Source organism: Bubalus kerabau, chromosome 6, assembly GCF_029407905.1.
Source record: "Bubalus kerabau isolate K-KA32 ecotype Philippines breed swamp buffalo chromosome 6, PCC_UOA_SB_1v2, whole genome shotgun sequence".
Lineage (NCBI taxonomy): Eukaryota > Metazoa > Chordata > Mammalia > Artiodactyla > Bovidae > Bubalus > Bubalus kerabau.
Window position 1 is genome coordinate 84,199,933 of NC_073629.1, and position 15,718 is coordinate 84,215,650.

The following is a 15,718-nucleotide window of genomic DNA, read 5'->3' on the forward strand; positions in this document are numbered from 1 at the left end:
GTGTGTTAGCATGTGTGTATGTGCACATCTATATTTGGTTGTTAAATGTGTTATTGAGAATCACAGTTTTGGAAAAAAAAAAACAAAACTTATCAATATGATGACTAAAAAGCCAGCTTTTTGGTCCTTTTGCCATTTAGGTCTTACCTTGCTTGGACTTCCCACTTCACTTAATTTTGCTTCCTCCAAAGGATTTATTTTCAAACTACCTTGTTTATTTGGTGTTTATAGTACAAGCTGAAATCAAGACTGCCGGGAGAAATATCAATAACCTCAGATATGCAGATGACACCACCCTTATGGCAGAAAGTGAAGAGGAACTCAAAAGCCTCTTAATGAAAGTGAAAGAGGAGAGTGAACAAGTTGGCTTAAAGCTCAACATTCAGAAAATGAAGATCATGGCATCCGGTCCCATCACTTCATGGCAAATAGATGGGGAAACAGTGCAAACAGTGTCAGACATTATTTTTCTGGGCTCCAAAATCACTGCAGATGGTGACTGCAGCCATGAAATTAAAAGACACTTACTCCTTGGAAGGAAAGTTATGACCAACCTAGATAGCATATTCAAAAGCAGAGACATTACTTTGCCAACAAAGGTCCGTCTAGGCAAGGCTATGGTTTTTCCTGTGGTCATGTGTGGATGTGAGAGTTGGACTGTGAAGAAGGCTGAGAGCCGAAGAATTGATGCTTTTGAACTGTGGTGTTGGAGAAGACTCTTGAGAGTCCCTTGGACTGCAAGGAGATCCAACCAGTCCATTCTGAAGGAGATCAGCCCTGGGATTTCTTTGGAAGGAATGATGCTAAAGCTGAAACTCCAGTACTTTGGCCACCTCATGCGAAGAGTTGACTCATTGGAAAAGACTCTGATGCTGGGAGGGATTGGGGGCAAGAGGAGAAGGGGACGACAGAGGATGAGATGGCTGGATGGCATCACTGACTCGATGGACGTGAGTCTGAGTGAACTCCGGGAGTTGGTGATGGACAGGGAGGCCTGGTGTGCTGCGATTCATGGGGTCGCAAAGAGTCTGACATGACTGAGCGACTGATCTGATCTGATCTGATCTGATAGTACTTATAATATTTAAACTATTTTATTGTTTTTAAGCTTTTTGCCTGCCTAGAATATAAGCCAGTAAGAGTAGAAATCTTGTTCCCTGCTGTGTTGCCGACACATAAGACAGTGTCCGCCCACCTAAAATACCTACTCAGTAAGTATCTCTTGACTGGATAAACTTTATAAATGAGTAACTTACCAAAGCTGACTTAAGTAAGATTAAACTACATTTTCACCATTGTAAAAAGAAATGCTTAGTGTGGGGACAATAAGAATCTGATAAAACAGTGAACTAATTTACTGTTAATTTTTGGACAGATGAGCAAAGCAGTCATTTAATAAGAGTTAAGGAATAAATAAAAACTCACAGGATCCATATCAAGAAGAAATTCAGGAAAGCTAGAGGCTTTAAGTTCACATACATTTTATTTTATTTTTATTTTTTTTTATTTTCAATAGTAATATTGGCTTTATTTTTTTATTATAGCTTTTTTTTAAATTTTATTTTATTTTTAAACTTTACAATATTGTATTAGTTTTGCCAAATATCAAAATGAATCCGCCACAGGTATACCTGTGTTCCCCATCCTGAACCCTCCTCCCTCCTCCCTCCCCATACCCTCCCTCTGGGTCATCCCAGTGCACCAGCCCCAAACATCCAGTATCGTGCATCGAACCTGGACTGGCGACTCATTTCATACACGATATTATACATGTTTCAATGCCATTCTCCCAAATCTCCCCACCCTCTCCCTCTCCCACAGAGTCCATAAGACTGATCTATACATCAGTGTCTCTTTGCTGTCTCGTGCACAGGGTTATTGTTACCATCTTTCTAAATTCCATATATATATGCGTTAGTATACTGTATTGGTGTTTTTCTTTCTGGCTTACTTCACTCTGTATAATAGGTTCCAGTTTCATCCACCTCATTAGAATTGATTCAAATGTATTCTTTTTAATGGCTGAGTAATACTCCATTGTGTATATGTACCACTGCTTTCTTATCCATTCATCTGCTGATGGACATCTAGGTTGCTTCCATGTCCTGGCTATTATAAACAGTGCTGCGATGAACATTGGGGTACACGTGTCTCTTTCCCTTCTGGTTTCCTCAGTGTGTATGCCCAGCAGTGGGATTGCTGGATCATAAGGCAGTTCTATTTCCAGTTTTTTAAGGAATCTCCACACTGTTCTCCACAGTGTCTGTACTAGTTTGCATTCCCACCAACAGTGTAAGAAGGTTCCCTTTTCTCCACACCCTCTCCAGCATTTATTGCTTGTAGACTTTTGGATTGCAGCCATTCTGACTGGCATGAAATGGTACCTCATAGTGGTTTTGATTTGCATTTCTCTGATAATGAGTGATGTTGAGCATCTTTTCATGCGTTTGTTAGCCATCTGGATGTCTTCTTTGGAGAAATGTCTATTTAGTTCTTTGGCCCATTTTTTGATTGGGTCATTCATTTTTCTGGAGTTGAGCTGTAGGAGTTGTTTGTATATTTTTGAGATTAATTGTTTGTCAGTTGCTTAATTTGCTATTATTTTCGCCCATTCTGAAGGCTGCCTTTTCACCTTGCTAATAGTTTCCTTTGTTGTGCAGAAGCTTTTAAGTTTAATTAGGTCCCATTTGTTTATTTTTGCTTTTATTTCCAATATTCTGGGAGGTGGGTCATAGAGGATCCTGCTGTGATGTATGTCGGAGAGTGTTTTGCCTATGTTCTCCTCTAGGAGTTTTATAGTTTCTGTTCTTATGTTGAGATCTTTAATCCATTTTGAGTTTATTTTTGTGTATGGTGTTAGAAAGTGTTCTAGTTTCATTCTTTTACAAGTGGTTGACCAGTTTTCCCAGCACCACTTGTTAAAAAGATTGTCTTTAATCCATTGTATATTCTTGCCTCCTTTGTCAAAGATAAGGTGTCGATATGTGCGTGGATTTATCTCTGGGCTTTCTGTTTTGTTCCATTGATCAATATTTCTGTCTTTGTGCCAGTACCATACTGTCTTGATAACTGTGGCTTTGTAATAGAGCCTGAAGTCAGGTAGGTTGATTCTTCCAGTTCCATTCTTCTTTCTCAAGATTGCTTTGGCTGTTCGAGGTTTTTTGTATTTCCATACAAATTGTGAAATTATTTGTTCTAGCTCTGTGAAGAATACCGTTGGTAGCTTGATAGGGATTGCATTGAATCTATAAATTGCTTTGGGTAGTATACTCATTTTCACTATATTGATTCTTCCAATCCATGAACATGGTATATTTCTCCATCTATTAGTGTCCTCTTTGATTTCTTTCACCAGTGTTTTATAGTTTTCTATATATAGGTCTTTAGTTTCTTTAGGTAGGTATATTCCTAAGTATTTTATTCTTTCCGTTGCAATGGTGAATGGAATTGTTTCCTTAATTTCTCTTTCTGTTTTCTCATTATTAGTGTATAGGAATGCAAGGGATTTCTGTGTGTTGATTTTATATCCTGCAACTTTACTATAATCATTGATTAGTTCTAGTAATTTTCTGGTGGAGTCTTTAGGGTTTTCTATGTAGAGGATCATGTCATCTGCAAATAGTGAGAGTTTTACTTCTTCTTTTCCAATTTGGATTCCTTTTATTTCTTTTTCTGCTCTGATTGCTGTGGCCAAAACTTCCAAAACTATGTTGAATAGTAATGGTGAAAGTGGGCACCCTTGTCTAGTTCCTGACTTTAGAGGAAATGCTTTCAATTTTTCACCATTGAGGATAATGTTTGCTGTGGGTTTGTCATATATAGCTTTTATTATGTTGAGGTATGTTCCTTCTATTCCTGCTTTCTGGAGAGTTTTTATCATAAATGGATGTTGAATTTTGTCATAGGCTTTCTCTGCATCTATTGAGATAATCATATGGTTTTTATTTTTCAATTTGTTAATGTGGTGTATTGCATTGATTGATTTGCAGATACTGAAGAATCCTTGCATCCCTGGGATAAAGCCCACTTAGTCATGGTGTATGATCTTTTTAATGTGTTGTTGGATTCTGATTGCTAGAATTTTGTTAGCAACTAGAAAAGGAAGAAATGACGAACCCTAGGGTTAGTAGAAGGAAAGAAATCTTAAAAATTAGGGCAGAAATAAATGCAAAAGAAACAAAAGAGACCATAGCAAAAATCAACAAAGCCAAAAGCTGGTTCTTTGAAAGTATAAATAAAATTGACAAACCATTAGCCAGACTCATCAAAAAACAAAGGGAGAAAAATCAAATCAATAAAATTAGAAATGAAAATGGAGAGATCACAACAGACAACACAGAAATACAAAGGATCATAAGAGACTACTATCAACAATTATATGCCAATAAAATGGACAACGTGGAAGAAATGGACAAATTCTTAGAAAAGTACAACTTTCCAAAACTGAACCAGGGAGAAATAGAAAATCTTAGCAGACCCATCACAAGCACGGAAATTGAAACTGTAATCAAAAATCTTCCAGCAAACAAAAGCCCAGGTCCAGACGGTTTCACAGCTGAATTCACATACATTTTAAATGTGAACTATGTCATGACTCCATACAGTTCAAACCCTTCTACAGAAAATTAAAAGTAAATTCAATGGGAAGGAAATGTACACTGAGAAGGAAAAAACCAAGGAGCAAAATGAATGAAAGTCATATTCACAGCTGGAGAAACTTGTGAAAATCAAATTTGCTGGAGAATCTGTGAAATGTCATAGTTAAAAGATGACTTTGTTATTAGGAGTCTATATCTGCATTCAGTGTTTGGAGTAGGAAATGGCAACCTACTCCAGTATTCTTGCCTGGAAAACTCCATGGATAGAAGAGCCTGGCAGGCTACAGTCCATGGGGTCACAAAGAATTGGACATGACTGAGCAACTGAACACACACGCACACATAGTGAACACCACTTTGACACCACTAGACAGACAGAGCTGTTCCAAGACCACATGTACATGCGTATTCACAGCACACACTCACAGTGTTAGTGGGGTTCAGGAGGGGCAGTGATTTACACTGAATGTGTGCTCAGTCACCAACATTCCCAACCCAGGGATCAAACCTGCATCTCCTGTCTCCTGCATTGGCAGGCAGATTCTTTACCACTGGGCCACCCCCAATCATGCTGTTCCTATTTCTGGGATACTAACATTTTAATTAATGGGAAGAATAGATGATAGACTGTACCAGCTCTGGAGTCAGAGTGCCTGGGTTTAAATTCCATTTCCACTATTTATTAGCTGTGTAATTTTTGACATAGTTCTTAATTTCTCTGAGCCTATTTCTTTATTTGTATATTTAGAGACCTCACAAAATTATTATGTTGACTGAGTTAATAATACTTATGAAGACCTGGCACATGGTAAAGTGGAGTATTTACTAGGTATCACAATCCTTATACTGTTCTTTCATTGTTTTCTCCTCTAATGCTCACAGCAATATTACGAGACAGGTTATTATAAGATATCCCCTCTTCTCCATATACATGAGAAAGTGAAAAGCCATGAAAAGGTTAAGAAACTTGTTCATGAATTCACAACTAAGTGAATAGGGTTAGAATGTAATCTTAGTCATATGCTTAAACCAGGTTTCCTAACAATCAAGCAAATATGGGCCTTCTAGTAACCCAGAAACTATGAATAATCAACAAGCTACCTCCACTCTGCTGCAGCTTCCGTAATATCTATTATCAAAACAAAGGGTTACATTACACAAGTGCACACATACATCAGTTGTATCCATTATGTGCTGTGCTTTCAAAGAGGTTGAGAACCAAGGCGCTGCACTATTGTTAAATTTTGTTTCCATGTCTTTGTATTCTCCATTCAAGGTGGATTACCCCACTGAGAAAAAAGCAGCAAAGTTTCATTTATCTCACAGCAGACTCACTTAGCACTGTTAGTGAAAAACAGTTGGTTTTCAACAAAGATAGTCAAATAAATGAAAATGCACAAGAAAGTGTTCTATAAAATCACAAAGTACAAAGCAAGTTTTTATAAAGTCAACCCAATTGTTTATTTATATTTATTTTTATATTTTATTTGTATATTTAGAAAATTATAAAGTTATGGTCAACTTTATAATACTTTTTGAAGATTCACAATATAAAAGGCTAACAGCCTTATCACTGTATTTTAATCCTCATCACAACCCCTATAAAACAGGTACTATTATTTTCATAGAAGAAGGAATACTTAAGGTCACACACTATGAAGTACTGGAGACCAAATTTTCACTCTTTCAATTTCTACATCAAACTCCTTTTCTATATAAGGAAAAATATTATTTTAAAGTATATAAATTCCAAAAACCATTAAAGCCAACCGTGTAAATGCATAATCCTGTAGGTTTTAATATAGTCACAAATTGTGCAACCATCATCACAATCTAATTTTAGGGCATTTTCATCACTCCAAAACAAATTCTGTACACAACAGCAATGAGATCTAACTACATTTAGTTTACATGCATAAAAGGAATGTAAATGCTTTTGAATAAAGCCTCCTTTAAATATGTGTGAATGCATATTTGATGCAACTAATGCAAAAGGACATCATGAAATGACATCTAAAGGAGAAAATTATGACTTGGTGGGCCTTCTATAATTTTGCATTGTCAATAGCACCATTCATCTGGGCACAGCAAGTAATCAAGGTCTAACATCTACATTCAACTCTGATTACTGTTGGTCAAACTCCAATTTCAAGGACTTCTTAGCATTTCTATATTCACAACCAAATAATAAGACTAGCATGGACTGTAGATAAAAGTTTACCACCCAGTCGCCTTTGATACTCACTCTGTTATATTCATGTCAGAGGCGAAAGCTTAGGAAAATAAAGTCACAGAAGTTAGGAGATCTGAATTTTCTTTTTCAGCAAGATATGTTCATACACATTTTCTAAGAACCCACACCACTGTATTTGATAATTTCCAACAATCATTAAAGTATAATTTAATTTTATGCATCTATCCCAAACAATGAAAAGGAACTCACTGTTGGTAAATGCACATTCTTCTTCAGATTCATCACTGTCATCAGATGGAGCTCTATAAGGAGGAGGCAGTTTCATTGGCGGTGGAGCAGTTCCTCGCCTCTGAAGATGCAAAATTTGAGAGAAGAGTTAATTGCCTTTGTTCAACCTCTTCCTCAATGACAAACAGGATTAAAAGATAATCTGTAAATATTTTGACTGTATCCAACTTTCATCATATCACTAGGATTATAATTTTTTATTCTCTGTGTTATTATGTAAAGTGACTCTGTGATGTAAACACACCAATACAGAAAACAGGAATTCAAAAGCACAACTTTTAAAACTGTTGACCTTCCCAGAAGCATGCATTTCTTTCTCCAGTGAGAAAACCAATTATATGTATCTTCTTTACACTGTTGAAAGTTAGTTTTCTTTGTTTCTCACCAAATAACTCAAATGAAAGACATATAAATAATGACTTAGATATAAAAATGACCCAATGTGTTAATCTTAAGATTATTTCAACTTTTTATTCAATTATAAAAGGTACAGATTTCATTCTTTATAAAGCACTTGAAATACCAAGATTTTCTAACTGAAGAGGTATTCATCTATAATTTGTAAATAGTTAACACATATTTCAATGTTTTAAAAAGAGAGAGAGAAAAAGCTTTATGATGAATACCTTTTGTATTTCTGTATACGTATTCTTTACATTTACAAACCAAATGATACAGTACATCAATATTTGGTTTAAAGAGACTTAATTAAAGTAGACTTTATGATCATATTACCTTTATACAACGCAGACCTTTTCTTAAATGCTGGGAAAAATAAAACATGCCAAACTACGGAGAGATCCAAGCTGCTGGAAAGAATAGGAGCCGATATACCCAAGCTCCCCACAGATGCCAAAATAACTGAATTAAGATTTGTTTTGCTACAGGATTTCAATAAAGCACAATCAATTATGCTTTACAGTACAAAGCCACTAATGGCAGGATACACTTCAGTAAATGGACAATGACTGGTCCATTACAGAAAGCAGACATGTAATAAATTCCTCCAAAATAGAAAACACTATTTGGCATCCATAAGGAAAAACACACACTCAAATTTATTCAGGATAACATCTAATCAAAGGTCATTCTAAGTGAAAGACAAAGCTAAGAACAAGGAGAGCTAGCTTTATAAAATAGTAGTAAAAGATATGAATTCTCTTTAATAGCACTTCAAAAAGTATATTTAAGGGGCAATTGTTTATATGACCTATTTATTTAACTTCTACCAACACGCTCACAAAGAATGTAGGATAAGCATATTCTGGGCTCCCTATGGTATGAATGTGGGTTGCCAGACGTCCAGGCAGCTTTCTACTGCATATGGGAGAAGAGTGTAGGCAGGTCCAGGCTCTCACTGTGGCAGCAAAGGCTGAAGCAAGGTATGCAAGGGAAGGCCAGGTGAACAGAACTTCTGTGAGGGTAGAGAAAAACACAGACCATAGGACATGCTCAGCTCTGAGAACAGCGTCCTTAACTGTTTGCTGAATGAGTAAATAACTGGTTGTCATTCATGTTGTTTCAGTTCTCTGACATATTAGCATTGAGAAAAATGACAATAACACAAACCGTTCTTGTTCAAGAGCATTGCATATTCAGGACTTCCCTGATGGTCCAAGGTTAAGAATCCACCTTGCAATGCAGGGAACATGGGTTCAATCCGTGGTCCAAGCACTAAGATCCTGCATGCCGTGGGAAAACTAAGCCTGCACACCACAACTGCTGAGTGCACACAGCAACCACTGAAGCCCTTCCCCTGAGCTCACGCTGCACAACAGGAGGAGCCACCACAAGGAGAAGCCCATGCACTGCCACCAGAGAGTAACCCCCTTTCGCCACAACTAGGAAAATCCCATGTGCGGCAACCAAGAGCTCATGAATTGCAACAAAGACCCAGTGCAGCCAAAAAAATAAATAAATTCTGTAAAAAGAGCATTGAGATTTCTTCTAGAAATGTAAGTTATTTTAACAAATGATTATAGTTGCGTTGCCTTCTAAGACATTAACAAGTTTAGTGTCTAAATTTGAATCTTATTTAAACATTTTTTTCAGCAAATATAAATACTCTCCAATTCTCTCTGAACCAGGATAACCACCTCTTTGGTTCCCATGTTAGCAATTTTAATAAACATCTGGCACTGTTACATTCTGCATAATTTCAAAGGTCAAGTTTCTTTTCTTTAATTTTATTAGTCAGTCTTGAAAGCCCCACTGATGTGTTCAAGTATACTCATCTTCCAGAACCAATGAACTGTGATGTCTGAGACATACAGTCCCACACACATGATTTCCTGGTTCCGACGGTAAATTCCCAGTGGCAACAGAACTTTGTCTTTTTAACTGTTTTTCCATTTGTAAATTTTCAATTCTATTTTTTGTTGTTGTTGTTGTTTCTAATATTAAGCTAAGTTTGGTTCTGATTTGTACTTCGGCTGTAAATTATTCACCATTAGTAGAAGTAATCAGTGGAATCTGGTTTTATGATCTGGCAATGTAGTGATATTTACTGGAATGATGAGGATCTATTACATACTGCCTCTTTGGGCATCTACTCTCTCTTGATTGAGAGAAAAAAGCAAACATGTTTATTAGATTGTTTGCCTGGTTGTGCTTTTGTACAAGAACATGTCTTGGTTCCAATGTAAAGAACAGTTTTTTGCCAGACAGACCAGTGTTTTTGCATTTTTGTGTCTACATCTGACACATGGCTAAAGTTGCAGGACAAAAGCTGCAAGTCCTCTGTGTATCTGAAAAGGAGAAAGACTCTTACCTCATTGTGAACACGAAATATTCTCCTACCTTTGGGGGTATTAAAAACTCAGTCTTTTAAAGTCTCTCTTTCTGATTGGTTAGAGACTAAGAGGCATTATTTAAATCTAATATTCCCAGAGTTTTTTAAGAAATAGTGAAACTAAACGTATATTACTTTAGATGTGCCAGTCCTTTGAGAAATCCCTTTTCACAGAAACAACTAACTCAGAAGCATTTTTATATGTGAATCTAGATTCACAAAGTCAAAAAGATTTGGTAATTTTAATTAGAAATGTTTATACCTTCTCCCTGATCTCCTTGATCTCACTAGTGTGTAATACAGAACAAAAATATATAAGATAATAAAAACATTTATACTAATGTTGCATGATATCCACATGTCCACATGCTGTGCATGCGTGTATCACAATTGGTTACACATTGGCCTGAGAATTATCAGCCAGTTCTAAAGATTAGCACAATGTAGAGTATCCCTGATAGAATGCTATTTTATTTGTTGCTGTTAAGAACAATCAGAGAGCATGCATTCTATAATACTCTAAGTGTCATCAAGAGGGTCACAAGAGATCATTCTGATGTTTGCAAATGCCTTCATGAGGTTCCTCTTAGTTCCAGAGTCTGACAAATCCAGATTTTTCCCTTGGAATAGATGCATGCCTTAATAGCAATCTTATTGAAGTATATTTCACATATAATAAAATATACTTATTTGGGATATATATATATATTTTATAAGGTTAATGTAACCATACTTTATGGAGAAGGCAATGGCACCCCACTCCAATACTCTTGCCTGGCAAATCCCAAGGAGGGAGGAGCCTGGTGGGCCGTAGTCCATGGGGTCGCTAGGAGTCGGACACGACTGAGCGACTTCACTTTCACTTTTCACTTTCATGCATTGGAGAAGGAAATGGCAACCCACTCCAGTGTTCTTGCCTGGAGGATCCCAGGGACAGGGGGAGCCTGGTGGGCTGCCGTCTATGGGGTCGCACAGGGTCAGACACGACTGAAGCGACTTAGCAGCAGCAGCAGCAATCATACTTTAAGGGATTACTATGTTTAGTGGGAAACAGCATTTTCATTTGGGTAATACACAAAAAGAAAAAGAAGATAGCTAACTACAGAGGACTACTTCTCTATTAATGACATCTCCCAGTTGTGAAGAGTGTCCACAATTCCTTCAAAGAAAGAAAACATATGAAATAATACTGAAGAAAATTTAGAAAGAAAATACCAAAGAGTTATGAACCTACAGCTGATAATAGCATTTCTATGAAGTCTGATGTTTCACATTCTATATAAGACGTTAGAAAATACTGAAATGAAATAAAACAAAATAAGAAAAAACTAGAGATTTATTCAAGATCTGCTTGTTGGTTTTTTTTTAAAGTTTTTCAGTCACTTTCTTCCCCTATCTTTTTTAATGTGAATAATTTCAAGCCAAAATTTTTATTTCTAACCTACACCTCTACTAATAGAGTTTCAAGTGATTTTTATTGTCTCCTTTCTGACTGTCAGGAATTCTAGAGAACACGATTGCTTTTGTATTAAGGAGGGAAAAAATACCTAAAAGGAATTATTTCTATCAATAATAACTGTTAGAGAGAGAGTTTAGTTATCACGTGACCTCCCATCTTTGGGAAAGTCTCCCCTAGTACTCTGGGCATATTTCTACCATACCAATTACACTTCTAGTTATTTCACTACATATCACATTCATATATGCACTTCTTGGTGTGAAGGTAATTTGTCATTCCAGGGTGTAGAATAATGCTTTGTACACAAGCTATAATTACAGAGAAGAGTAGCATAGTGAAGTACATCCTGTAACCAATGAAACATCATCCTGTAATGGAGATGTAGATCCTCATATGATCAATTGACTCACAAGTGGGAGTGCTTTGGGGCAATAATAAACTGTTGTGCTGTGCTCTGTCATGTCTGACTCTTTGCAACCCCATGGACTGTAGCCGACCAGGATCCTCTGTCCATTGGGGACAATAATCACCTCTGAATTCTCCAAAGATTCACTAACATGGCTAACTATCATCTTCCCATAAGGCCCCGAACACTGCCTGGAACCTAACAGACACACAATACATATTTATTGAATAAATAAACTAAAAACAAAACAAACACCTCTGGCTTTAGGTCAACAGGTATTGGCAAATGCTGTCCAGACAAAAGTCATTTTCCTGTGTTCCATTTAACCTTCTGATTTGGGGTTTATGGTTGCATTGTTAACTATTGCCATGTTAACTTAGTGACAACTTTTGCTCCATGCCAAGGAATTCAGCTGGGTAGACTTATTATACATTGACTTTTAGTTTTACTGGGCTCTTACTGGATTTTTTAAAAAATTTGAATGCAAATATCCTTGCTATATATTGAAATTCAATTTGATTTAATGTACCAAAGTTGATAAGTATCATACATTTATCTTTTCCTTCATGAAATCTCATGTGGAATTTTCCTTAGTCAATTAATTACTTTGTTCCCCAAAGTATTTAAATCAGTAAGCACTTTATATTCATCTGTGTGTTTATTGTCCATGTCTCCACATCCTGTTGTCTGTTTCCGTTTTGATGTTATAGCCACTGACTATAGCACAGTGACTGCAACACTATTGGTTTCCAATAAACATTTGATTAATGTTCAGATATTTGAATCAACATATGAATCAACACAATTCCAGCAATAAGACAGACTAAATATTCTGAGAAGCCCTTCTTTAAAAAAAATACACACACATATATGTATATCACAGATAAAAATTCAAAACTATATTTTTGTAACTGAGGCCAGAAACAACCATAAATTCCAAATCAGAAGGTAAATCCCCAGAGGGCATGTGCCAATCCCTAGTGACCTAAAACCAGAGATTTAGTTTTGTTCTGTTTTTAGGATTCTTTATTCACTCAATAAATATGCATTGTATGCCTAATAGGTGGCCGGCAGCATTCTGGGCGATGCAGAAAAAGAGAAATGATGAGACAGATCATCTCCCTTCTTTGAGCTTATATACCAGATGTCATATTTTGTGGGTCTTCAGGTCTCATCCCCATATTGCTTTAAAGTTAGCAGTCACTGAATTCTATATTGTTTGCTTTGCCCTAGTAAAACGCAAGCTCCAGAAAAACAGGGAATTTTTGTCTTAAATAGCTTCACTCCAATATACTGAAGTATAACTGACTTAAAAAATTGCAGATTTTAAAGTGTACAATTCAAATCCACCACCATAATCAATATAACAAACATGTAACCATCACCCCGAAAGTTTCTTCATGACTCTTTTTAATCACCCTGGCATCCTATTCTCCTGAACCAATGATATTCTTGTCACTATAAAAACATATTTTCTCAACTTTTATATAAATATAATCATGCAGTATGTACTCATTTTTATCTAGTGAGAGCTAGAAATTTAATTAGTCCAAAGTTTCTATTTGAGGTCAAACAAGGTGGGAAGTAGGACTAAAGATATCAAGCCCCAAAACCCAATCCCTGCAAAAAAGGACCAAAAGGTTAAAGTATTCTGCAAGTGATGATTTGCAACTTGTACAAAACTAATACCTCTGCAACAATAACCATGGTCTTCTAGATTCTACATATTGTCTGTGTTTATTGGCAGTTGCCAAAAACAAACCACAGAATCCTGAACACACAGTGTATGTTACTGCTAATCTGAATAAAACCTTTGGGATTAAGATCTGAACTCAGAGACAAAACAGATAGTTCTATAATTTGGTACCAACTTAATTCCTATCCTAATTCCTTATCCTTTTCAAGAACCCTTCTCCCCAAATCCTCAAGGGGTCTTGATTAGCCCTCATACATTTCTGTAAATAAAGTATTTCCAAGTGAAAAAATCAGGCAGAGCTTTTTTTTTTTCTTTAATGGGGTGAAATTTTCAATGGGTAGTGTTTAAAATAAAGTAAACAAACCAAAATTTTGATTACAGAAGACATCAGGAATATTTCCTGGCCTTGGTCTTAGCATGAGATGGAAGAAAACAAAAGAAAAAGAAGAAAGGTGTCCCCTGAGAATTCCTTACAAGCCCAGACCCACTAGGTTAGAGACTTGAATTCATTCTGTGTGGCTCATAAACTTCCAAGACAAACTCTCAGACAAAAATATATAAGGAAATCTGTCCTATTCAAGGATATTGGATGAACTAGATAATAAGGCACTACTTAGTTAGGCCACATATTAATGAAAGGGTCAATTATATCCCTATGAGGATATTAAATTTTTTAATTTAACCTAATAAATTATCTTGAAAAATATAAAATAAAAACAGAAAAGCTACATGAAAAGTGGATTAATTTAACCATCAAAATGGAAGATGAGTTACTCTGATAAAAAAAATCAGTAAGTGTATTGAATATCTGAATAACCCAATTAGTTAGTTTTCCCTAATAACGCTGTATGGAAATCTGTAACTAGATAATAGCTATTCTTTTAAATCACAAATATACATTTATAATACCTATGTGCGAGGCCATAAAAAAATGTCTCAACCAATGTGCAAAGTACAAGATATTATATAAAATACAATTTGTGGTTATAATTGAAATAGGTTTGAAAATAACAGCGATAAGTTTTTTAAAATATTTTCATGGAAATTAAAAATACATTTTTAATAAAAATAAATCTTTTGGAAGCTAAAAAAAGAAACAATACTAAGCAATAGAAATTCAACTTAATATCTTAGGAGTTAGAAAAAGATGATAATGGCTGATAATGGCTACGTGACATCTTACACCTGTACTTCACTAGGCCTTCATCCAGGCCAGAATTAGGTACGTTCACAGAAAGAAGATATTATAACTGCTGTGAAGTGAACTTAAAGTCTTTCATCCGTGTCTGACTCTTTGCAAACCTATGGCCTGTAGCCCACCAGGATCCTGTGTCCGTGGAATTCTCCAGGCTACAATATTGGTGTGGGTTGCCACTCCCTTCTCCAGGGGATCTTCCCAACCCAGGGACGGAACCTGGGTCTCCTGCAGGCAGATTCTTTATGTTTGAGCCACCAGGAGAGTCCTAAATGTACCATACTTCTACCCAGATACTCATCCAAGAAAACACATATTAATTGCAGCTCAGATATGCAAAAAGAAACCAAAAACATTTTTAAAAGTTTAAGAGGTTAGGTTACCTTTTCTTTTTTTTCTTGGGTGTCTTGGTCCTGGTTATTGGTGATTTTTTTGGCCTTGCTATGCACACTAGGAATGACCTGCCACCACAAAGACAAGGAAGAGAGAAAGAAAGAATTTAAATGTCACAATCATTACATTGTTCCACGCATTAAAAAAAAAAAACCGTTAAAATCCTACTTAACTATATTTCTAACTTCACCTAAAAAGTAAAGATATGAGAAGTATAGTTAAAGCAAACAACACAACTTGGGAAATCTAGCAAGTTATATAACCCAAATGTGAATGCTTGCATGTGTGTGTGTTTGTGTGCGGCATCAAGGGACAATAAATTCACAGGCTTGTTTAGATCCAGAAAGTTAGTTCCTCTGTAACATTTATTTCATTGATCTACCTTATTCATCAGTGTACTCCAGCTCAAGTTTTTTTTTTTTTGTTTTTTTTTAAGGTTATTGTATATGTTTATTCCAGTCACCAAGGGCAGCTAACACTGAAGTGATATCACTTCAGCCCACTTATTTGAGGCTTTGATTTTACTTTTCTTCATGTAAAAAATGGATGCCTCAGTAAATATTACTTTTTCTTTTTTACTTAACGAACTGTAAATCCTGTCACCTGGAATGATTATGATATGTTTCTTTTCATGGATATATAACATTTCTTGCTTTCAGTCATGCTTTTCATGGGATTTTACATACTTCATTTCCAAG

The 15,718-nt window shown here is 36.0% G+C and overlaps 1 protein-coding gene across 4 annotated transcripts in view; it reads right to left on the reverse strand.

Annotated features, from left to right (window-relative positions):
• PATJ (PATJ crumbs cell polarity complex component) overlaps positions 1 to 15,718 on the reverse strand; it is a 383,451-nt gene that overhangs the window by 217,560 nt on the left and 150,173 nt on the right. For all 4 annotated transcript variants that reach the window (XR_008715910.1, XM_055585657.1, XM_055585656.1 and 1 more), the window contains exons 26-27: positions 15,011 to 15,088; positions 7,042 to 7,141 (exon numbers count right to left, since the gene is read on the reverse strand). Coding sequence is in view for 3 of the 4 variants with exons in the window: in XM_055585657.1 (XP_055441632.1) it covers positions 7,042 to 7,141; positions 15,011 to 15,088 (178 nt within the window). In the remaining variant the exon portion in view is untranslated. The remainder of the gene's footprint in view (positions 1 to 7,041; positions 7,142 to 15,010; positions 15,089 to 15,718) is intronic.